At 33.5% G+C, this 26,588-nt stretch overlaps 1 protein-coding gene across 1 annotated transcript in view; it reads left to right on the plus strand.

Moving 5' to 3' along the window:
* Window positions 1-26,588, plus strand: part of LOC132556122 (rho GTPase-activating protein 12-like) — a 38,840-nt gene that overhangs the window by 754 nt on the left and 11,498 nt on the right. The window contains exons 2-9 of the mRNA XM_060220507.1: window positions 7,546-7,788; window positions 9,732-9,773; window positions 12,037-12,177; window positions 14,317-14,397; window positions 16,807-16,869; window positions 19,147-19,425; window positions 24,837-24,881; window positions 25,485-25,546. Of these exons, the coding sequence (XP_060076490.1) occupies window positions 7,546-7,788; window positions 9,732-9,773; window positions 12,037-12,177; window positions 14,317-14,397; window positions 16,807-16,869; window positions 19,147-19,425; window positions 24,837-24,881; window positions 25,485-25,546 (956 nt within the window). The remainder of the gene's footprint in view (window positions 1-7,545; window positions 7,789-9,731; window positions 9,774-12,036; window positions 12,178-14,316; window positions 14,398-16,806; window positions 16,870-19,146; window positions 19,426-24,836; window positions 24,882-25,484; window positions 25,547-26,588) is intronic.

Raw genomic sequence — 26,588 nt, forward strand, 5'->3', positions numbered from 1 at the left:
AGTCTGTGTACAGAACTGTTTCACATGCTTGTCTCGTAAAAATTGTCTTTGAAATTTGATAAACCAAAGGACAAAACATGAAATTTCACATTTTTAGCATTTGTTTCACAAAATAGGGTACATATGACAATAGATATAATTGGAGTACATGTATACTTGGAAGTCCACAACACATATGTGTAAGTGTATATATTTACGACATACAATGGGATCTCAAGATGGTACTAAATATATCATTTTCAGTGAGAGCAACTCAGTTTCTAAATCAAGATCAATATATTTTTAAAATCTGTTCATTATTATATGTTACTAACTAATTAGTAAGATCATGCTTTTATAAGAACATGTACATAAATTTAGAATCATGTACATATTATACATAAACAAGTAAGTGCATGTTCTTTGTGCCTTAGCGAGAGCGATTCGAGGAAATATTTAGAGAACAAAGGAAGGTGAAAGTACTTTCTGCTTTTCATTGTTTATACATGTATTGAACAGTACATTTGCTTACATCAATTTAAATGTAGTATTGTTTAAACGGACAATTTTCATTTATTTGATTAATTGATGACTGACTTATAAAATACTTCCATGTCATTATTATTGTGCACATGCTGTAATGCGATGGTTTAACCAGGATACTAGCCGCAATAAATAGCTTGATGAGAAAGATTTTTTCTATAGTGATCGGTTGAGTGCTGGACTGTTAATTAAGTAAACCAGAGGTCCTGACTTCGAATCCTAGTGAAGGCAATTAAATAGATAATGACCTCGGATACAATTATGCCCATTAAGGAACTTGGGAATAATACTTAACCATGCCCCATAAGTATCACAGTAACCACTGGAAATTGAAGAAAGAGTTCCTTGCTGGATAGGGACTTGGTACTGAACATTACATACTCTAGCCACAGTAAACCGCTCAGCAAGAGAAACTGCTCTTTAGCTAAATCAGTTGAGGGTTAGACTATTAATCAGAGGTCACAGACTCAAATCCAAAGACTTTGGAATAAAAATGACCAAAATGGTAAAGGTAATATTGTCAGAGACAGCTGGCCATTTTTCATTTTCCATGATGTAGCTTGGTTTTTATAATACATTTGTATAGCTTTTTATAGTTCTAGGTCTACCATATGGCTAGTACTGAATGAAGATTTAAGACACACTCTGTGGGTTTTAAGGAAATATTATTGAATGGATATTTTGATGAAGCTTTAATTTAAAGAATGATGGTATAAAACACTGCAAGATAACTCCAACATTGAAATAACCCAATGGTAACACCAAGAAATATCCATGATCTATAGTTTAATCAAGTGTTGATGACTACATTTTATGGCACTTTCACAAAAATAAAAAGTTATTTTTTCTATGAATACCAGTATTTTCAGAAGGTTGCAATATATTCATGTTAGCTGCCTTGTGATAGAGAAGATCTGAAGCTGAATTATAGTGTTACTAAACTGAAGTATATAGTGCCAAGGCCTCTAGCAGGACACCCCACCTAGTCATAATATACTGGCGACAGGCAACACAGTCCTTATAATACCATAATGCTGAGCATTAAGCATGGAGACCAAATTTCATTTTGAAAGACTCTGGCATGTCTGGCCTGGGAGAAGTAAACCCATTTTAAAAGACTCAGATACAATGTAAATGTTGGCCAGGGGACAGAACTGAAAGCAATCGTCACAAGTGTGAATACTTAAGTAAAAACCAAAACAGATGAGATTGGCATGGTATGGTACGTTTACTCCAGAATGATACCTTCCTACACAAACTACTGCATTGCTGTTCATCACAGATATATTGAGGCATCTGTCTGCAGTTCATATAAAGGTTGAATTCACAGTGTCTGGTGAAATGTATTCAGATAACTTCAAACAATACATCAAAGTATGTCATAGTGCTTTCATTTCTAAATCTTCATGGTGCTTAATAAATTGCCTAGATATATTATCTTCAACGCCATAACAAGAGTGATCATGTGACAGCATAATTGTATGGGAGATCTCCATTTAGTCTATACCATACTGTTAAGTTTAGGTTTACAAGTTCTAGCAAAATACATCTTTTTTTCTCTTCATTCAGTTGGATTCTTTGAATCAAGTTTGTAAAACAGGAAGATTTAGATGTCTTGTTTATGCAAATGTCTAAATGTTCACTGACCACAGACCCCGTTTTTAGATATATTATAGTTCAGTGAAAATGCTAACAAATTAAATACATTTATTGCATATACTGTTTATTTTGCTCTGCAATAAAACCCACCTACTTTCTGAGTCAATATTTTTGTGTTGGGCCCTCTGTGTGTTTATTACAGGATACATATGTTAGTACTTGTCTACATATTTCATAACTACTTGGTACATTTATATCTTCCTTAAACTGTCCCTAGAAATCTTTTCATCATAAAGTACCTTACAGAAGTCTGTGGTATATTTGAAAACTGAAATTATTTACTTGGATTTACCAGGATTTACACGGTGGGCATCGTAAATGAAGCAGATGATGCTTACTCTTCTGGGATACCTGGTCTCATTCTTCTTCTGCTTTAGGAGTCTCTGTGGAATTCTTCCTTTTCTTGGTATTTGCCCTAGTTTATTGAATTTGAATTTGGATTATGTTTCTGTTGACTTGTTAGTATGTTTTAGTTTTTGTAACTATATAGACAGGTGTTGGCTCTTAGATCTTAAAAATTTAACGAAATATCTGCCCAGTAATAACCTCAGGAAGTAACATCCTCTATTGCCTTGACTATGATTTAAAGTTAATTAGGGATGGACTTACAACATGACAATGAACAGTACTTCTTTTATTTGTAATACAACTCATTAGTAATCAATATGGACAGACTATTACCAGATATGGGAACCAGATATTAACTGACATCAGATATAAGAGTACTAGAAGCTTTGAATATGGTTAAAACATGCTGTTGCATAGAAGGTTTTGCTCTTGAAATGATGTCCAACAAAGTAATTACAAACAATTCATATTATACAATATGTGACCATGTTATAGAGGTGCTGTTATACAATAAACTAACACTGTAGATTATGTAATATTTACAGTAAGTCATTGTAGTGGGCAAGGAATGTGTATTCTAGAGTGGTGACAGTAAAGTAGGTCATCCCATCATATCTCTACAAGGTGCTTTCACAGTGTCTGACATTGATGTATGGTCATTCATTTGTGAATGAATCTATTTGAATGCTGATCAATTCGTTACTGAACTACTTACATCATTTGTTATTTAAAATGTGAAATTTGAGGCATAAGAAAGGGCTCATTAATATGGGATATGGATATTAGCTTGTATATAAATATAAGGAGGTTATTAGTATAGAGTCTAATACAAGTTTATATAGGACTAATTAATACAGGGTCTGAGGACAGTTTATATAGGACTTATTAGTACAGGGTCTGAGGACAGTTTATATAGGACTAATTAGTACAGGGTCTGAGGACATTTTATATAGGTCTCATTAGTACAGGGTCTGAGGACAGTTTATATAGGACTTATTAGTACAGGGTCTGAGGACAGTATATATAGGACTCATTAGTACAGGGTCTGAGGACATTTTATATAGGTCTCATTAGTACAGGGTCTGAGGACAGTTTATATAGGTCTCATTAGTACAGGGTCTGAGGACAGTATATATAGGACTCATTAGTACAGGGTCTGAGGACAGTATATATAGGACTAATTAGTACAGGGTCTGAGGACATTTTATATAGGACTCATTAGTACAGGGTCTGAGGACAGTATATATAGGACTCATTAGTACAGGGTCTGAGGACAGTATATATAGGACTAATTAATACAGGGTCTGAGGACAGTTTATATAGGTCTCATTAGTACAGGGTCTGAGGACAGTATATATAGGACTCATTAGTACAGGGTCTGAGGACAGTTTATATAGGTCTCATTAGTACAGGGTCTGAGGACAGTTTATATAGGTCTTATTAGTACAGGGTCTGAGGACAGTTTATATAGGTCTCATTAGTACAGGGTCTGAGGACATTTTATATAGGTCTCATTAGTACAGGGTCTGAGGACAGTATATATAGGACTTAATAGTACAGGGTCTGAGGACATTTTATATAGGACTTATTAGTACAGGGTCTGAGGACAGTTTATATAGGTCTCATTAGTACAGGGTCTAAGGACAGTTAATATAGGTCTCATTAGTACAGGGTCTAAGGACAGTTTATATAGGTCTCATTAATACAGGGTCTGAGGGCAGTTTATATAGGTCTCATTAGTACAGGGTCTGAGGACAGTATATATAGGACTAATTAGTACAGGGTCTGAGGACAGTTTATATAGGTCTCATTAGTACAGGGTCTGAGGACAGTATATATAGGTCTCATTAGTACAGGGTCTAAGGACAGTTTATATAGGATTCAGTAATACAGGGTCTGAGGACAGTATATATAGGTCTCATTAGTACAGGGTCTGAGGACAGTATATATAGGACTCATTAGTACAGGGTCTGAGGACAGTATATATAGGACTCATTAGTACAGGGTCTGAGGACAGTTTATATAGGTCTCATTAGTACAGGGTCTGAGGACAGTTTATATAGGTCTCATTAGTACAGGGTCTGAGGACAGTTTATATAGGTCTCATTAGTACAGGGTCTGAGGACAGTTTATATAGGTCTCATTAGTACAGGGTCTGAGGACAGTTTTTATAGGACTCAGTACTACAGGATTTGTGGACAGTTAATGACAGTCTTCATAATTGCCTTGTATGTACAGAGCCTAAGAATATTTATTAGGTATCCATGATAAAGGTTGTGTATAATGTTTTCATAGGCTAGTTAATTTAGAACCAGAGGATATTTATAAGTTATGATTGACAAGAGCTCATGAGTGTTATACATGTTGTAACTATTGATGTACATTAAATTGTTGGGTGTGACTTTTATGTGATGTCATTCGTGTGTACATAAAGCTACAATGTATCACAGCTGAAGTTATGTCAAATAATTAATACAGACTTCTAACGTTTAATGACAATTTTGTTTTTTCAATTAGTTTACACATTTTTTACTTACCTGGTCAGAAGGATTTGTGAGCTGATGCCACAGCATCAATAAATTTTTCTACAAATAGTTACTTTTCATGGACAACTGAATGGCCACAATCATCCTTAAGTATCAGAGAATCTATTTTGTATAAATGGTGGATCTTGACCCGATAGGGCAGAAGGGGTGGGGTCCTATAGGCTTAATGTGTAATATCTTTAAAATCCATTTACTATAAGAAGGCTTGGATGCTGTCCCAGTTTGGTTTGAAGCATTATTTGGTGAAGGAAATCAATTTCATATAAACAGTGGGTGTTGGACCTCATGTGCTGGGGCATGGAGCCCAATACAGCAAACAGAGGAAATTTTCCTTCTCTTTTCGGAGGGATGGTTAAATTTTTGTCAAAATTTGATCTAAGGCACCCTTGAGTGAAGAAAACTCAGTTTTGTATAGATGATGCCCCCAACATTCCATCCAACTCCCAGCCAGTAGACTCAGTGCCATATGCACATAAAGATCCAAGTTGGGTAATCCAGTGCAGTACCTGTTTTTGTATCTCAGAAAGCTGGGAAATGGACCAGTTTGTACTGTGTTTGCTACGTTTTTGAGCAAGTCAATTTTCCCTCTTGTTGTTAAGTTTAATGTGCGACTAGCCTCCTTTATGGTGTTCAGTAATATAGCCACCAGCTACTATAATAAACATGCTAACACTTCCTAGTGTAGTTATTAAGGGTGTACAATGTAGGTGTACTGAGTAGGAGTAATTGGTAATGTCTTAGAGCAATTCTTAAATGTGTGAGTAACATCTTTTTGTTGTTAAAAATTTTCATGTCAAAATTATGGCAACGCCCAGCTTTTGTACTAATTGTGTCCGCATGACTGCCTTTCAATTTAAGTATTTATGTTCTATACAGACAGCTAGACATGTAAAGCTTAATTCACAAAGCCCTTCAACACTTTAGTATGAAGTTACTTACATATGTTGTAGATATCAGTTCATAAATAAGTTTTCATACAATATTATAGGAGTATGATAGGTATGTAAGTCAATCCAGACCTATATAGGTTATTGGTAGGTAGAAGTCATTCCAGACCTATATAGGTTATTGGTAGGCAGAAGTCATTCCAGACCTATATAGGTTATTGGTAGGCAGAAGTCAATCCAGACCTATATAGGTTATTGGTAGGCAGAAGTCATTCCAGACCTATATAGGTTATTGGTAGGCAGAAGTCATTCCAGACCTATATAGGTTATTGGTAGGCTATATAGGTTATTGGTAGGTAGAAGTCATTCCAGACCTATATAGGTTATTGGTAGGTAGAAGTCATTCCAGACCTATATAGGTTATTGGTAGGTAGAAGTCATTCCAGACCTATATAGGTTATTGGTAGGCAGAAGTCAATCCAGACCTATATAGGTTATTGGTAGGTAGAAGTCATTCTAGACCTATATAGGTTATTGGTAGGTAGAAGTCATTCCAGACCTATATAGGTTATTGGTAGGCAGAAGTCAATCCAGACCTATATAGGTTATTGGTAGGTAGAAGTCATTCCAGACCTATATAGGTTATTGGTAGGTAGAAGTCATTCCAGACCTATATAGGTTATTGGTAGGTAGAAGTCATTCCAGACCTATATAGGTTATTGGTAGGTAGAAGTCATTCCAGACCTATATAGGTTATTGGTAGGTAGAAGTCATTCCAGACCTATATAGGTTATTGGTAGGTAGAAGTCAATCCAGACCTATATAGGTTATATGTTGTGAAGTTGGTTTTTTGGATGGATAAAAATTGCTTTTAATTTCATTTTGTTTTCATTTGTTTATCAAACCTTCAGTAATAAAGAACCTGTAGATACATATTATATCTATATACCCCAACATTTTGTGGTAAACTTTATCATGTAGTCTTTTGATTTTCACATATTTTTAACAATTCAAATAGAAGGTGTACGCATCAGACATTATGAATTGTCTGTGTAATACTAGTAGCATATATGAATTGAAATTTACCTGTTTATAAATGTATATCTGTAAAAGTATGATATCTTCAGTGTGGTCACGCTTGCTGGTTAGTTATACAAAAGGCATACATTCTTGTCTACAGGTGTAGCATGGTGAAATGAATCGTGGTTCACTTTAACATGCGCTTCACTTTATCATACTACACCAGTATTCGGGGTCACTCATAACTGAATTAGATATCTGTACTATAGACTTGTACAAGTCCCTTATCCAATGTAACAAGTACAGGCAGACTTGTCCAACATAATATGTACTATCGGACTTGTACAGCCCTTAAACAAATGTGACTATCACAAAAAAAACTTGTACAAATCAATTTTCAAGTGTGTGTAAACTTGTAAAAGTTCATTATCTAAAATAACAATCCATCTTGTTTTTCTGTCTATAAAAAAACTGTGGTGAAGGTTTCTAGTTACAAACTATTTATTTATGTAATTTAACCCAGCGAGAACTTTTGTTTCAATGTCCTGATGTTGTTTTTCCAGGTTGATCCAATTTATGCCAACCAGAAGGACCTAAACATCGAACCACAGATAACTGTGACGACCTCTCCATCACCCCCAGTCTCACCCGAGGAGCCCACTATACCTGATGAGAAAAATTGTCCTTTCCAGAGGACATTACTCAATGTCTGGGATGCCTACCTTGACCCCATCACAAAGCGTAATTTTTACATCAACAAGGAAACCAAAGAGAGGACATGGAAACCCCCACGATATCCAAAAAAGGTAAGTTGGTACACAATCAATGAAGTAATAATGACAGTATGGACATGAAAATTATCAAATTTTAGAGGCAATAGAAAAATAAAAAAAAGATCTAGGGCGCTGATATAAGTGTTCCTGTCATACACAGCAATGATTGTTGTTGTATTATGTAACAAAGTCTATATAGCTTAACTGAAATATCAGATATAAATTTGATAACATTAATTACATGGAAACATGTTTACAGTATACACACATTTAACTCCTTGTCGAAGTCACTCTACTTAACCTTGCAATCTACTTTAACCTCGGTACATAACTGACCATTTAACAAGAGATGGAGTAGGTGCTGATTTATCAGATAAGTGTTAATTGCAGTGCCATGTACTACTTTGCTCACAGCCAAACAGCTCTGTTATCCTTATAAGGATATTCAATGTGTTTATAAGGGTCTGTAGTGTTGAGAATTTTTGTGGAAAAGCAATCATCATTTTGTGAAAACACTTGTCTGTGGCCTTACACTGCTGTACTTTTAAATTACTATAAATTGTCATATCGCTTTCTACATACACACATTGATCATGTGTTATAAATAGGGTCACTTGAGTTATTGTACTGAAAATGATGTAAATACCGAAGGAAGTATAGTCCTAGGAAAAGGTCCAGTGAGATACCAGGAGGGTAAGCGGAATAGATTGCTACATAGCTCAGGGGTCTAAAGAGGAAATATCTCACTGGCTATAGATAGTAATTATTTGTGATAGGTCTCCTGCATGATGTTCATTGAAGGAGACACCAACTTTAACAATGAGTCTCTGCCTTAAAATGACCCTTGCTGGCTGTGCGATATAAAGTCAAACTTATACAATAGACCACAGAGTAAAGTTCTGAGTATAGAGCACAATTGTGATATAGGAAACCGAGCAATTAGATCTACTAAGAAGTATATGTAAACAATTGTATGAGGAAGTTTTTTTAAGAGAATCACTTTTTGATCTTAAAATTTTATAGACTAAAATATTGAAAATCTAACCATGTCTTGTTGGTGAAATCCTCACGACAAAGTTAAGGATTAAGGATGAAAGTAGAGTATATATATTCTTATTACTTATTTGTGTGGTGATGTCATAGCTACTAACAATGTTATATATATATATATGTATAACTCCCCTTATATTCTAACAATAACATTATATCACCATATATGTTACTATGTAACGTAATACAATCACCTAAAGATGGCCGCGAGGCCTGAAAACATTAGCGAATTTATTTGCCATGTCAAGTGTTTGATTTTCTATATGTATATACTAAAGATCTTACATGGGTGTTCATTTCATATTAAATCTTAAGATAAAAGTCTTAAGAATTTTTCAATCATGTTTTATTGTATTTGCAAGCCTTGGCAAGCAAATTTTTTGATTTTAACAGATTTTTATCACAAAAGTGAGAAAGTTACATTTTGACAGGATTTAATGACAAAATGTGGAGAACAAAATCAAATGAAGGCAGCAATTTTCAGTTTGTAACATCATTGTCCATGTTAGGATATCACAAAAGATTTCTGATCAGCACAATAAATAAAAAACACAACTTCACAAAAATATTACATTGGTGAATTAATTTACTGGATAACAGGTGGATTTTGTAAAACATATTTATATATATATTATAGAATTTAATTCATCACTTACCCCAGACTTCATTAGAAATAGATAAAAACCAACAAACCAGATATTGGAGTTTTATATATATATATGGTGTTATGATGGAAATATTATTATTGATGGACTCAGTTACCTGGTAATTGTTGGAAATCTTGTCCCCTGTTTGGACTCTTGTTGTACATGGTTTGGGTATAGACTTCTGACAACTTTAATAAGAATGTGATGCATGGGCGACACTATCTGTGTAATTTAGATATCAATGGTACGGCAAGAATGACAACTGTTACTTTGTTATAGTCTCGCAGTATGAGGGGCATTACCACATCAGAATACATTGGGGTAGGTACTGACTTTTTGCATGGAAATATATCATTTATCCCAGAAGTTGTATATCAAATGCTTGCTGCATGACTGTGTATTTTGAGATGTATTTGATATGTTTATATCAGCTTACCTGTCTGAGGGACAAGTGAGCTTGTGATACTGGGCAATCTGAGGTTAGACAGACTTTTACTTAAACATCATCTTCTTTAGACCCAGTAAGCTTAGATTTATCCCATAATTCATAAGAGGAATGTAGGATATTGAGTGTCATTAACTGCCTTGACCCGCTAGTTGATAGTCAAGTCACATATCCTTCCTTGCATGTACTTATAACAATGAGTTAGTAAAGGTGAGAAAAAGTAACTCATTGGGCTTCTTGTTTCTCTTTTTCACTTGACTTCGGAAGGAAGAAATGGGCCAAATGACTTACTGTTCAAGATAATAAAAAAAAAAAAAAATAAAATTGACTGTGGGCAATATTTTAATGTCACACTTGCTCAAATTTAAATACGGTCTAATGACAGCATACTATTAATGATGAGGTTTTGGCATGATATCGCATGCTGTTATGATACTTCGCAGTCATGCTTGGCTAATTGAATGGATCTTATTTCATTTTAAGATTACTTTGGTGAAATATAAAAAAAAAAAAATACACAAAACAGATAACATCATATAAATAAGTTATAGAGTAATGATAGCATACTTGTAGATTGTTGAATATGGGGACTATTTAATCTTGTTAAGTGAATTATCTTAAATACCAGCTTTCAATGTCAAGGTACGGTTGAACGATTACAAACGTATTAATTTGATAATTGTAATAATGTCTAACATGCACAACTGTTCATTGGATATTGTTTTCATTGTCACATTAGTAAAATGTTGGAAAACTTTTTCCAGAGGTCAGTAAGACATATGTACCATGTAGATTGTTCTACTAGCTTGTTCTAAAGAACTTTGAAAGTCACATTATTTAAAGGGAAAAAGCCCTTCCCAAAATGAGTAAAATCTTCCTGGCAGATCAATCTACGTGGGAGCTCAGAGTCATGTACTTGAAGAATTTTTGTTTTAAGCAAGGAAGTTGAAAAGGACGCATGAAAATGAATTATAAAATTGATCACTTGTTCCAAAACAATCATAAGACAGATCTTTATCACAACAGGATCCTTGGGGCTAAATTCTTTACCCAAATTTCTTTAGATATGCAGTGGACTTCATGCTTGTGGTTCAGTGATATACCATGTGTAGTCATCAGCTTCTAAGAGATTTTGGCACACAATGACCCTGGCTGTTCACTGGGTAAAAATTACCCAACAAGTAAACAAAATAATAACATTTTTAAGTGTCAGAAGATGGGCTAAACTTGATATCGGAAGATGAGCTAGACTTTTGATATCAGAAGATGGGCTAGACTTTTCATATATTGTTATAAAGTGCAATAGATGTGGGTGGGCTTATTGCCAGGCTTAATGTCAGACAAATATGGTGAGTGTATTTTACTTAGCATGTTTTACTCCTGGTGCATGGTTTTACTGATTGAAATGTCAAGGTTAAAGGTTATAGCAAGTTGTAATCTTCAAGATGTTCCATTTTCGCTTTTATCAAAGATGAATTTAAATTGTAAAAAAGCAGATATCTTGCAAATTTAATAATAGAAAAAAGGAGTCTGTTTTATTCTGATCACTTGCATGAAAAATATGTCCTTTGAGTTTTAAGCTTTAGGTAAAACCATAAACATTTGAACCTTTAAAAACAACAGTATATTGTGTATGAAAATTCCCTGTAATTTTTACTGTGACTCCCAATGCCTTCCTTTGTAATGATTATTTGTTGTAAGTAACTCTATTTTGTAATAAGATACAGAAGCAGGAAATGTCATGCATCATCTATAACATCTGTAGAACTGTCATTTGTTGTGTTACACAGGGAGGCGTTGTATCTAGCACTAATGATTTCCGAAAAATTGACTTAACAATTCTGTTTCTATATCCCCTGCCAACTTGGTTGATAATTACCAACTTCAGTTTGAGATAATCATGTTTTTTTTCTCCTATTTTTTATTTATTTTACAAACAACTTTTGTAATTCATACATCAAATGATTACTAATTGAAAGGACAACATCAGTCCAAAAAAAGGCAATGTGATGGTCAGTCATGATGAAGGATGAGTGTGATAAGGGAGATCTGATTTTGGTTAAGGTTCTTAGTCTGCCATCTTCTTATCTAGATATATATATTCAAATTGTCATAACTACATTTTTTTCTCCTTGACAGCAATTGCAGGAGAGAGTGGACCTGCCAAAATCACATCCTATGAGTGTGCGTGTGGAGACCACAAAACCAATTCCAGAAGGCTGGACTTTAGAAACCGTGGAGGGGATTAATTTTTACATCAACAAACGTACACAGGAAAAGGTAAGAGATGAAAAGGTGCTGTACATTTTCTAAAACTTAATAGAACAGTGTTGATGTTTACAAAAGGAGATCCACTGATATTTACATTGCCTAGAAAACTGATTGAACAGATCATAACTAACATAACTTATACTTATGAATCAGGTAATGGTTTGTAGTTATGAATCAAAATATTAAAACAAAGTTTGGTTGTTGGGTATTAATATGTAAACTTACCAGTCTACATGCAAGTATAAGGAAGGATTTGTTAACATAACCATGCAAGTATAATGAAGGATTTGTGAACACAACCATGTGAGTATAAGGAAGGATTTGTGAACACAACAAGACTACTGACATAAGTTATTACGTCCACAAAACTAGCCACCTTACAAGACTTTAACTGTTTTTCCATCAGAATGTATACAATGTAATTCATATGACAGGCCTGCTTACACTAACATGGTGAATGTTTTTTTATCAATGATGTTTATCAGTATATTAAGAATTCCTTATGAGTGTGAAGCACGAAGCACATCTTGATGATAATATGTACAATATTTATTTGGCAATTAGCCCATGCCTGGTAATAAGCCCAGCTATTGAAGTTTGAGTAGAATATCAACAAATGCTAGGCCGTTGCCATGATAAGTCATTACTTCCCCCCACCCAAACACCCCGAGATAATGTTTAGGCATAATCCTTAATACCCATAGAACTACACGTGTGAATGGGCTTGATGATATTTCAGAATATTCAACACAAGTTCTTTTGTAAAGAAATGAACATATTACTGAAAACTGTTACTACCTGTTTTAAGCTTCTTCATTCCCACCTAGAAATTTTGAACGTGATAGATTTCTCATGTAGATTTCTAAGGGTTTGAAGGCATGTAAAAATATCAAATATGTTAAAAAACAAGTCTTTATTTATGCAGCAGTGTAACAATTTGGACCACAATCTAAATTACGATTAATACATGTTCACTTACGCCACACTCAGCTGTCATAACCTGTATTAAGCTAAGTGGGTTGGGAATGATGGACTGAGGCAGTTTGTGATAAGGCTTGAAAATTTTAAATATTGCAACAAGTGTAGATGGGTTGGTGGTAAAGAAAAGGGAGTATTTTAGTCATAAAGACCACGAACACTAAATGGTACAGATGGCTTGAGGGTAAAGATAGGGGAGAGTTTGAGTTTATAAGTCCAGGAACACTAAATGGTACAGATGGCTTGAGGGTAAAGATAGGGGAGAGTTTGAGTTTATAAGTCCAGGAACACTAAATGGTACAGATGGTTTGAGGGTAAAGATAAGGGAGAGTTTGAGTTTATAAGTCCAGGAACACTAAATGGTACAGATGGTTTGAGGGTAAAGATAAGGGAGAGTTTGAGTTTATAAGTCCAGGAACACTAAATGGTACAGATGGGTTGAAGGGTACAGAAAGGAGTGCTATAGTTATGAGTTCAGGGGGCTTGTCAAGAAAAGGTTAGATGGGTGTAGGGTAAAGAAAGGGGATTGGTAATCTAGAGTCCAAAAAGCTAGCGAAGAAATGGTGCAGAATTTAGAAAAAAAAATCTGAAGCATTCAAGTCAAGGGGATATAAAAAAGTATCACAATTTATTGTTCCATTGAAGTCTAAAATTGTTCTAAAATCAAGATTTGAGAGTTCACCTTTCTAAAAGAACTTGAACAAAAAGGCTCAGATTGTAATATTACACACAAATCTGATAAACCTCAAAGACTTGATCAACTCAGCATCGATCTGGTCAAGGCAAAATCTTCTGTCTTAGTTACTTGTAAACCAAATATTTTGATAAGTGCAAGGTTTTTCATGATTCTGTCCCTTTCAAGATAACGAAGATCGACTGCTTTCCTGGATTTTGTCTGATGGTTAGTTTATGAATTCATTCATTTAAAAAGAACAGCAAAAGGTTTATTGCCATGCATGGTCTTATTTCAGGTAAATACTGACATTCTATCTCACATGTGATGATCTGTTTACAATCATGAATGCTTTAATGCTTTCAACATACTTGCTGATAAAATCCTCTGTTTGCTATGGCTAATACTGCATAAATTGAAATCAGTAAAATTGTGATAAAGGACAGAACAACAGGGAAATTGTTGCCTCCCAAATGTGGGCAATTTGATTGTTTTAGTGGGGTACACACACAGATGACAAAGGGAAGCCTTACTTCTACAATCTCGACAGCGGCGAAACAGCATGGGAGTTGCCAGAGGTATGTCAACTGTTACCACAACAACAATTATAATTAGATAGCATGGATTAAATATAATTTGCTAATAGGTAAGATATTGTTACAAACATGGTATGATCTGACTTTTTAATAGTGATTTCAAGGCCTATACTTTCTTCTTATTTTGTTTTTATTTTACCTCTTTCACATTCATTTTCATTTTTCTTTAAATTTTAGAATGTTGATTTTATAATTTTTTTAACTTTAGACAATATTTAAGTATGTAGTTTACTAATGAAAAAGGTAGTATTTGAACTTGGAGTTAATGTAATATAGAATGGTTTAATAGATATTGATCATGCATGAAAGTGTTTGAAAAACTAATAGTTTAGTAGATGTATCTAATTCTTAAAAAACACATTAATTAGATTTTTAAAAAGTGAATACAAAGAAAGATGACTTTTAGAAAATACAAGTAATACCGACAACAAAATGACATATTGATTGTACATCTTTTTATTAATTGCTCCTTTGTTGTAATTGAAATTGATTTAAAGATGAAAATTTTAGATAGGATTTTTGAATGTGTAATGGCTGGCATGATAATATATGATACTTTTATGATCCATTACTGTGTGTAATTCTGCTGTGTGTCAAACTACTGTGTGTAATTCTGCTGTATGTAGAACTACTGTGTGCCGTGATAAAACTCCATCTGGCTTGTTTTCTGATTGGTGAATTTATCTGCTAGATCGTGTAAATTGCTTTCATCTTAATTGACCAAACATCATGATGCATGGAAAATCACTCAACATAAACTGTTCTTAAAATGATAGTATAAATATAGGACAACATAAACTGTCCTCAGGATGATGATATAAATATAGGACAACATAAACTGTAAAAATATAGGACAACATAAACAGTCCTCAGGATGATGATATAAATATAGGACAACATAAACAGTAAAAATATAGGACAACATAAACTGTCCTCAGGATGATGACATAAATATAGGACAACATAAACTGTCCTCAGGATGATGATATAAATATAGGACAACATAAACAGTAAAAATATAGGACAACATAAACTGTCCTCAGGATGATGTTATTAATTTAGTTCTACATAAACTGTCCTCAGGATGATGATATAAATATAGGACAACAACATAGGACAACACAAACTGTCCTCAGGATGATGATATAAATATAGGACAACATAAACAGTAAAAATATAGGACAACATAAACTGTCCTCAGGATGATGATATAAATATAGGACAACATAAACAGTCCTCAGGATGATGATATAAATATAGGACAACACAAACTATCCTCAGAATGATGATATAAATATAGGACAACATAAACTGTCCTCAGGATGATGATATAAATATAGGACAACATAAACTGTCCTCAGGATGATGATATAAATATAGGACAACATAAACAGTAAAAATATAGGACAACATAAACAGTCCTCAGGATGATGATATAAATATAGGACAACATAAACTGTCCTCAGGATGATGATATAAATATAGGACAACATAAACTGTCCTCAGGATGATGATATAAATATAGGACAACACAAACTATCCTCAGGATGATGATATAAATATAGGACAACATAAACAGTAAAAATATAGGACAACATAAACAGTCCTCAGGATGATGATATAAATATAGGACAACATAAACTGTCCTCAGGATGATGATATAAATATAGGACAACATAAACTGTCCTCAGGATGATGATATAAATATAGGACAACATAAACAGTAAAAATATAGGACAACATAAACTGTCCTCAGGATGATGATATAAATATAGGACAACATATACTGTCCTTAGGAAGATAATTTAGATATAGGACACAAACTGTCCTCAGGAAGATAATTTAGATATAGGACACAAACTGTCCTCAGGAAGATGATTTAGATATAGGACACAAACTGTCCTCAGGAAGATTAAGATATAGGACACAAACTTCCTCAGGAAGATATAGGACAACATAAACTGTCCTCAGGAAGATGATTTAGATATAGGACACACACTGTCCTCAGGAAGATGATTTAGATATAGGACACAAACTGTCCTCAGGAAGATAATTTAGATATAGGACACAAACTGTCCTCAGGAAGATGATTTAGATATAGGACACAAACTGTCCTCAGGAAGATAATTTAGATATAGGACACAAACTGTCCTCAGGAAGATAATTTAGATATAGGACATAAACAGTCTTCTGGATGATGATTTATATATAGGACAACATAAACAGTCTTGAGGAAGATTATATGAGTATAGGACGTCTATAGATAATACAACCTCTGGATCTACTGCTGAGAGATAGATAGGTTAAGGACACAATGAAGACACTCTTAATTGAAAAATAAGTTCAATTAATCCATTTTATTTCACTGATTTCAAGTATTTTTTCCTCCAGCCATTTGAGGTGTGCAGTTTAATGAGCAGACGGGTTGCTTTTAAACGTCATTCTGCTGAATCGGTCAGAACAAAGCACAACTCCCACCTCAGAAATTTGTTTCACAAAGTCACACTGGCAAATTGCTTTACTTTGTCAATATGTCTGATCTTTTTTAATCATTGAGATATATAAAATATACAAGATAAAGGTGTTCAGGTAAAACAAGTGGTGTTATCAGAATGGATATGAAATTATTCTGTTTTAATTTCTACGTCATCAAAATCAAAAACAGACTTTCTATCGGTTTTAAGTTTTCCAGTATTCAGCTTCAGTACCTGAATGCCATGCCAACTTTTTGAAATGAAATTTCTTGTGTTATGTATATAAAATACAGGGGGTAATATATTGCACATCATTTATGTTAACAGTTATTGTAATAATGCATTATTTTCTAAAGGAGATATATTTACCATGAGCTAATCTTCCACGTGATCCTCAACATGGATACGTATAAAACACACTGTAAATATGTCCAATGGAAACACTGATTTTCATGTCAGCCTTATATATCATGATTTTGATATTTATTGAATGAGAATAAAAAAGTTTAATAAGTGAAAGATAGTGCTAGTACCTTCATTAAATGTACATATTACACGGATTAAAAAGTTTTAGATTCAAGAAATTCCAAGTGAACATTAAATATAGATATATTCACTTATCACCAATTATTGGCTGTCTAGTTTTAGAGATTTCAGAAAGTTATCAGTAATATGTTTTCAACATACTATAATGATGAAGGATAATGAACTGATTAAATTCAGATAAAAAACAGAACTTTGGAATTAAAACAGTTTTTGTTGTGTAAAATGTTGACAACAGACTGATAACTTGTCAACTAGAACTATGTACTTTATTCAACATTATAAAACACAATGCGTCAAGGTTATTTTACTTAATTATTTTAAGGATGGAAATCCTAAGATTCCCCAGTCCCAGTATAAAATACTGCAAACAATTTTCTTCAAGATTTCTGTGCATTCCCAATTCCAGTAAAAGTATTTTGAAATTTTCTTTCTTCATAATTATTGGACATTGCTTTATATTGTTCGAAGAATTTTTTCATGAAAGTAATTTTCAATATTACTGTTCTACTATCATTTCAAGAGAGCTAATCTACTAGTCTTTCATATTTTATAACATTCTGTGTATAAAGTGTCCATTTCTTCTCGTTCTGTCTCATGTGATCTTTTATAACATATTGTGTATAAAGTGTCCATTTCTTCTCGTTCTGTCTCATGTGATCTTTTATAACATACTGTGTATAAAGTGTCCATTTCTTCTCGTTCTGTCTCATGTGATCTTTTATAACATATTGTGTATAAAGTGTCCATTTCTTCTCGTTCTGTCTCATGTGATCTTTTATAACATACTGTGTATAAAGTGTCCATTTCTTCTCGTTCTGTCTCATGTGATCTTTTATAACATACTGTGTATAAAGTGTCCATTTCTTCTCGTTCTGTCTCATGTGATCTTTTATAACATACTCAGTATAAAGTGTCCATTTCTTCTCGTTCTGTCTCATGTGATCTTTTATAACATACTGTGTATAAAGTGTCCATTTCTTCTCGTTCTGTCTCATGTGATCTTTTATAACATACTGTGTATAAAGTGTCCATTTCTTCTCGTTCTGTCTCATGTGATCTTTTATAACATACTGTGTATAAAGTGTCCATTTCTTCTCGTTCTGTCTCATGTGATCTTTTATAACATACTGTTTTATTTTTGTTTTTGTTTTTTTTTTCTGTACATTTCTGTTGTTTTCTGATATTTCCGTCATCAGTCCTCTCTGTCCCTGTTTTATTCTTTGTTTTAGTATTTCATGCATAGTTTTGCACATCTGTTAACCTCAGAAGATTTTTCTTGAAGAAATAATTTGTACATGTTTTTGTATATTGTGATTAACTTACCTCATCAGAAATATGAACTTGTAGGATATTGATAAAATATAGAACTAATGTTTTTGTGATGCACCTTGAATGAAATTCTTATCGGAATCAAATTTTTACACCGTTGGTTTTACATAAGAGAACAGACTCATCACCAGATTCAGTTGTTCCTGTGTGAACTTGGAAGTATGTCTGTATCTCCTTCTCTTTGCTTGTGACACAAAAAGGAAACAAGAGGTTAAAATGAAGATATATACTCTGAGTTGCCACAGAAAGAATCTGAAAGAGATCTTTACAATAATGAAAAATAGATTAATTTTGAGTGTATATTCATAAAGTGTTCCAAATATGTTGAAACCTGTTGAAATTTCATGTTATATGTCCAGCTGAAATTCCAATTCATTTGAAGGTTTCGTTGTTAACCCTGAATGGAGACCCTGCCAGTTCTTCGAAGAACATTCCACGCACCAGATCTCCACAAATTCCGCGATCAGTTAAGACACAGTCTATGTTCTTGGAATCACACCTGAACTTTGGGAGCTTTCAAGGCCAGCTCCCAGGGGGTCTGATGTCCAAGTCTTCCACGCTTCCTGTGAACCCCACATCGGGACCATTACCCGAGGGTGGGGTACTCCCTAAGTCTCAAACCCTGCCTTATAACCTCCAGGGATTAACGCCTGGTACCCTTGTGAGTTGAGTCATGCATGCTTTGTAATCAATACCATGTAAAATGGATTATTTCTGATTAAGGGTCGATTATTAGGTCACCTGAGACAAATTCTCTGAGTGAGCAGTTACGATCGTCTTTTATCCGGCGTCTGTGCGTTGTGTGTCTGAAAACATTTAGCATTTCAACTTTTTTGAAAAACCTATGAAACGATTTCAATGAAATTTTGCAGAAACCTCCCCTGGTGAAAGGTGAACCAAAATTAGAAATTATGCAGTCCCCACCTACAGAGGCCTGAGGGACAAGGCCAAAAGTGGTAAAATTGACTCAGATTTCAAAAATATTCTCAACTCCCATCAGATGAAAGAATCAAATACATTTCTTGGATAGAAGGGTTTTAAGATGCTTAACCAAAATTTTGAATTTCATAACCCCAGGATCTCGTATTTCTCCCAGGGGAGAGGGTTAAAGTTTACCAAAGTTTTTAAAGGAAAATTAAACTTTTGAGAATAAAGTTGTTTATTTTTTCATTGGTATCATTAGGAGAGGATGACAGTATTGATGGTGTGCATAATATTGACATTGGCTGAACCCTACAGGTTTAAAACATATCACTTAAGTCTTACCTTCTTACTTATCTCAGGTGACTGTCAAGACTGCAAGGCCGCTTGGTTTTTATTTGGAATGGATTATTTTCAATTTAGGTTGCATTTTAGATTGTTGTTATTTAGCAAAGTCGCTGTTACATGGCCAACATTAGAAAATGTCTATCTATGGATATATTTGTTTTTAAATATTATTTGTGTGTGATAGAAAACCTCCAACTGTGTTGTTTAGTGTAATATATCTTGTATAGAACACAAGTAATTAAAGTAGGTCAGAAGATATTCATATGTACATATTCCATCTTTTTGTAAACAACACATATACATCCAGTGTAAGGTATGTCTGTCGGCTTTTATTTTGTTTCCAAATGTACCGTCATTGATTCTCAAAACCATTCACAATTGACATAACATTGTCTGATAGAAGTTAACTCACAAGTCTTGCTGAAGACGTTAATGAAAAAAATCATAAAAAAAATTGTTCTTATATCACAACTAGTATTTGAAAATTTATCGATGATGTTTTGATGACTACACTGTCATGAACTCGTTCATCTGGTGACTGGAATTTTATTATGGTGATTGAGAAAGAAATTGCTTTTTCGGTGACATTTGAAATTTTGATTATGCCCTTACTTTCATTTCAACAAAGCTTATTGCAAAAATGTAAAAATGTGTTTAAGATATCCTATGAACTCTTCGGCAAATTTAGTTCATGTGCACATCATGAGATCACCATCAGATCAAATCACACCATCCCATCACACCATCAGATCACACCATCAGATCACACCATCATATAACACCATCAGATCACACCATCAAATCACGCCATCAAACCACACCATCACATCACACCATCACATCACACCATCAGATCACATCATCAGATCACAACATCAAATCACACCATCAGATCACACCATCAGATCACACCATCAAATTACACCATCAAATCACACCTTCCATTTCTATACATTGTGCCTGATTTTGGTGGAAATTAGTCCAGAATACCTGAAAGGTCAAAGGCCACACTTGACAATTTTGAAATTTAAAGATTGTGTACCATATCATTATACACCCCTGTTTAGATCTAGTTTATATTCACACCGAAATACAAACTTATCAACTTCTTAACCAAATTAGTGTGTGGTGGGCATAAGTCATGATTAGATATCAAAGGTCACCCTTAATCACTTTTAAGCTTTTCAGTGTATGATTTACTTAGAAATTGAAAAGAAAGTCCAGGGAGTGAGAGGGAGGGGGATGTTATGGGGCAGGGAGGGAGATGTTATTGGACAGGGAGGGGATTTGTAATTTCTACATCCTGATAATGTCAAGTGAAGTTCATAATGGTAATTTACAAATATGTCATACTGGAAGTTCATAGTTTACATGTGTGGGTATGTATGTGTGTATGTGTGTGTGTTTATGTAATATTAGTGAAAAATCTAGAATACAAAACTCCTTTTAAGTTTAGGTGTAAATCTAAATTATGTTTAATGTATATCTAATTACTATGTGCACAGTCCATAGTTATAATTTGTAATAATATAAATACCCAGCATGATTAAATCAGTAGTTTTACTAATTGAATGAAAAGAAAACTTGAACCATTGTTTAAACATATTTTGAATATATGCGTTCTACTTAGTTTAGGTTTATGGCGGAATATGTGAGAATGTGAGATATTCTGAGGAAAACTATACAGGTTTTCACAGAAAGTACTTCAAGCCTTCAGATAATAATTTCCTCATTACAAAGGAATCAGTACTTGACTATTTCATTCTTTAGATATGAACCTTATCTATATATAAACATACAGTAAATACATTTACAACATGGTATAGTATATACACAAGACTAGAGAGATGGAGGCACACATATACAAAATAATAACCACAGGGATGATGGGACACACTTAAATATATGTACAAATTATTGACCAGATGAGTGTAGGGACACACTGTACACAAGTTATTATGAGAGGAATAGATGAACATATTCTAATATACACAAGTTGTTGTAAACAGGGACAGAGGGACTAATAGTTATACAAGTTATTGACCAGAGGGACCAATAGTTATATACAAGTTATTGACCAGAAGGACCAATAGTTATCTACAAGTTATTGACCAGAGGGACCAATAGTTATATACAAGTTATTGACCAGAAGGACCAATAGTTATAAACAAGTTATTGACCAGAAGGACCAATAGTTATATACAAGTTATTGACCAGAAGGACCAATAGTTATATACAAGTTATTGACCAGAGGTACCAATAGTTATATACAAGTTATTGACCAGAGTTATCAATAGTTATAAACAAGTTATTGACCAGAAGGACCAATAGTTATCTACAAGTTATTGACCAGAGGGACCAATAATTATATACAAGTTATTGACCAGAAGGACCAATAGTTATATACAAGTTATTGACCAGAAGGACCAATAGTTATAAACAAGTTATTGACCAGAGGGACCAATAGTTGTAAACAAGTTATTGACCAGAAGGACCAATAGTTATCTACAAGTTATTGACCAGAGGGACCAATAGTTATATACAAGTTATTGACCAGAAGGATAGTTATATACAAGTTATTGACCAGAGGGACCAATAGTTATATACAAGTTATTGACCAGAGGGACAGAATGACCAATAGTTATATACAAGTTATTGACCAGAGGGACAGAGTGACCAATAGTTATATACAAGTTATTGACCAGAGGGACCAATAGTTATATACAAGTTATTGACCAGAGGGACCAATAGTTATAAACAAGTTATTGACCAGAAGGACCAATAGTTATCTACAAGTTATTGACCAGAAGGACCAATAGTTATATACAAGTTATTGACCAGAGGGACCAATAGTTATAAACAAGTTATTGACCAGAGGGACCAATAGTTATAAACAAGTTATTGACCAGAAGGACCAATAGTTATAAACAAGTTATTGACCAGAAGGACCAATAGTTATAAACAAGTTATTGACCAGAAGGACCAATAGTTATATACAAGTTATTGACCAGAAGGACCAATAGTTATATACAAGTTATTGACCAGAAGGACCAATAGTTATATACAAGTTATTGACCAGAGGGACAGAGTGACCAATAGTTATATACAAGTTATTGACCAGAGGGACAGAGTGACCAATAGAAAAAGACAAGTTATTGACCAGAAGGACAGAGTGACCAATAGAAAAAGACAAGTTATTGACCAGAGGGACAGAGTGACCAATAGAAATAGACAAGTTATTGACCAGAGGGACCAATAGTTATATACAAGTTATTGACCACAGGGACCAATAGTTATATACAAGTTATTGACCAGAGGTGTTGAGTGACACACTGTTAAGTTCTAATTACTATACCCCTGCAGTGAAGTGATAGGGGTGTGATTAATACTGTAATTACCTTCTTCATCTGTTTGTAGAAGCAATAATGTTTCAGCTTTGCCTAAACTACTGAAATGATTTCAACTAAATTTGATGGCAATAATCCTTACACATCAAAGATGTGTGCAATTTATATCAGATTTAGTTAATTCTCCTTTTCACAAATTTTTTCTTTTTTTTGTAATAATTTTGACATTTTGTAAGAACTGTTTTCTTTGATAGTTTCTTACACCGCTATATTGGCCAATCATAAAGGGCATTGCAAAATGACATCAATTTTATTTATGTAAGTGGGTGATAACATAAAGAAATCAGCCAATGAAAATGCTTGTCTTTTATTAGATTGAATTATATTTATATAAACAGATCAACTGTCCAAATGATTATCTACATATTTCCTTCATACTTGTGTGTTGACATCTACATATTGGTTGTCCTTTGGGTTTTTATGACCAGTGTTAAAGCTTTTTGTTGGCCTGTCTATCACTGGATATTTGTACATGTTTAGATTTGGAAACGATATCCTATTTAAAAAGAATGTACATCCCCTGTCACCATTTTATTATTCTACAAATAACTGTTTACAGCTGGGTATGGGTTTAAAATGCCCCTCCACCCCCAGACAATAGTTTTAGTTTTAATGTGAAATGAAAAGCTGTTTAGGTTAGACTTAATTTGATTAAGTTAAGTTGAATAAGCACATAACTATTTTAGTTGTAAACAAATTAAGGTAATTCAGTTACACAAGTTTTTTTTCTGTTTTTAAAATGATTATGAATTATAAGGTAATCAAGTTTCTGATTACGAAGATTTTCAGTGAAAATATATGTTCACATGATTCAACATTTTAGGTTGATTTATATTCAATACACATGCACATTTTGTATTTTACGCTTGGCATTAATCTCTAGCTTTCACTTAGAAACGCTGCTTATGGTTGTCATGTAACTTTCCAGTGCTTTGCTTTTGTCCGTTTTCATCAAAACAATAATCTGTTTTGAAATAAATTTGATGTCGGATTAATTGGATAGCCAATGATATACAACATTTTGTAGAAAAAGTAGTCACCACAATCAGATGTGGGCTCTTTATAGCACATTTTATAGTGTTTCAGTAGATTGTTGTGAGAATAGATCTCAAATGGTTGACAAGACGCTTTCATTGAAAAAAGATTAAAAACCATTTTTTTTTGTTTGAGTAAAATTTATTGTCTTTGATACCTTAAAATAAAACACATTTAATTCATGACTCAAATTTTTGGAAGACACAAGCTTGTGTTTTTTTTTATAAGTAAGAATACCGAACATTTTTATAATTATTTTATATCATATAACCTCTTTATTGTATTATTTTAATATTTCATGAGTGTATAAACACATATTTGATGGTCATTTTTATACAAGATATTTCCTTCATTTTATCAGGAAATGGACAGGAAAGCTGTCCACCCTGGGACATCTAATCAAGGGGTAAGACACAAAGCTGATTAGGATAATCAAAACCATGTCAAAAAAAAATTTATGTGACAAAATATTCTCTGATGTCTGCTGAAAAATTTTAGGTCCTGAACTTTACCGTTTTTATTCACAAGATTATTTAAAGAATCATGACATCTCAAATGTAGGAGTTATGAATTAAAAAGATTATCCTACTCTGATGTATTACTTTCAATTCTAATAGCACATTGAAGTTTTGTTTAAGATGTGAACATGAATGGCTACTTTCCCGAGTAATAGATGTTAATATAGATTTGGTAAAAATGTATAAAAAAATCAGGGTTATGATTAAATGTTTTCGGATATCTAATGAAGTTATAAAAATGTTGTAAAAAGAGTTGGAAATCTTTTAATATAATCTGCTTGTTTACAACAGTTTGTTCCAGTGATTTGTAATACTTTGTCAATCAGAAATGTCGATGATAAATGATACAGGTTGTATAAAAGACATGTATATATCATGGCTTAATAGAGGCTTTCTTGTCTATTTTAATTCTTATCTTTGATTTTTATTGGTTATTATCTCCCTTAGATATATATCTTGTATTTGAATGAGATATGAATTATCTTATACAGCAAGAAAAGATATGTGGAATGCTGAAGAAGAGGATGATTGTTGAGTTAGGAAAACAGGTCAAGTAAGTGACTTTATATATATATGAACTTTATTTATTTTACAACAATTATGTAACAAGTTAGCAGCGTATATTAATCATTCTAGTTGGCTTGTATCGGAGTGCAGGAGTCTCTCATTGTGGAGGGAAACCGAAGAACCCAGGGAACACCCATGTGGTCGGGCAGGTGACCCAAACACCCTTTCACGTCCATTCCTGGAATTGAATCTCAGGCAGTTAGGTGAAAAACAAGTGCATTACCACTGCACCACCCAACCACCCATAAGTGATTTTGACTTTCATTACCTGACATCAGCTGTTTTTGTTGACCTCTCTTGTTCATTACAGTTTGTAATCAAGACTCATGTGTCCTGTTGTTACTGAAAAATACAACATGATTGCTGTTACCTTTAGTCACTTGTCAGATTACAAGATTCAATATTTCATTAATTTTATTATTATTATTGTTAAGTTTTTATTCATCCCAAAGGAGATCATATAGTTGCCACTTTGTCCGTCTGTCATAATTTGTCAGAAGCATAACAAATAAACTGTAAGAGGTATCATCATATAACTTTATAGATAGATCTTTCACAGCAAGGAGAAGTACAGTGCGCAAAAAAAAACATTACTCTCTTTTGCACAATTAAGGAGTTATTGCCCTTTGTTATATTTCATACTTAAATTTGTGTGGAGCATTACAATAAACCTATGTGAGGTATCAGAAGAAAACTCCATATGTAGATAAATCTTAACAAAGAAATGCAGTGCACAAGAACCATCACTCTCTTTTGTATAATATAGGAGTTTTTGCCCTTTGTTATTTTTCATACTTAAATTTTGTCGTAATTGTGGACATAACATGTCTCTGACAGCCCTTGATTCTGTTGTGTAATTAATATAAACTTGATTAATTTACAGGAAAACATTTCCAGGCTTTGGTCTGAATGACTGAGTGTGATCTAACAGCCATATCTATGCTAAGAAGCCTGATTGTAATTTTCAATTGAATATTAATCCCTAGGTTTATGCAGGTGCACATGTGAAAGTTAGAATTTATACAGAA

The sequence above is a fragment of the Ylistrum balloti genome, unplaced genomic scaffold (assembly GCF_031769215.1).
Source record: "Ylistrum balloti isolate Yb309-2 unplaced genomic scaffold, AGI_CSIRO_Ybal_v1 Utg370548, whole genome shotgun sequence".
Classification (NCBI taxonomy): domain Eukaryota; kingdom Metazoa; phylum Mollusca; class Bivalvia; order Pectinida; family Pectinidae; genus Ylistrum; species Ylistrum balloti.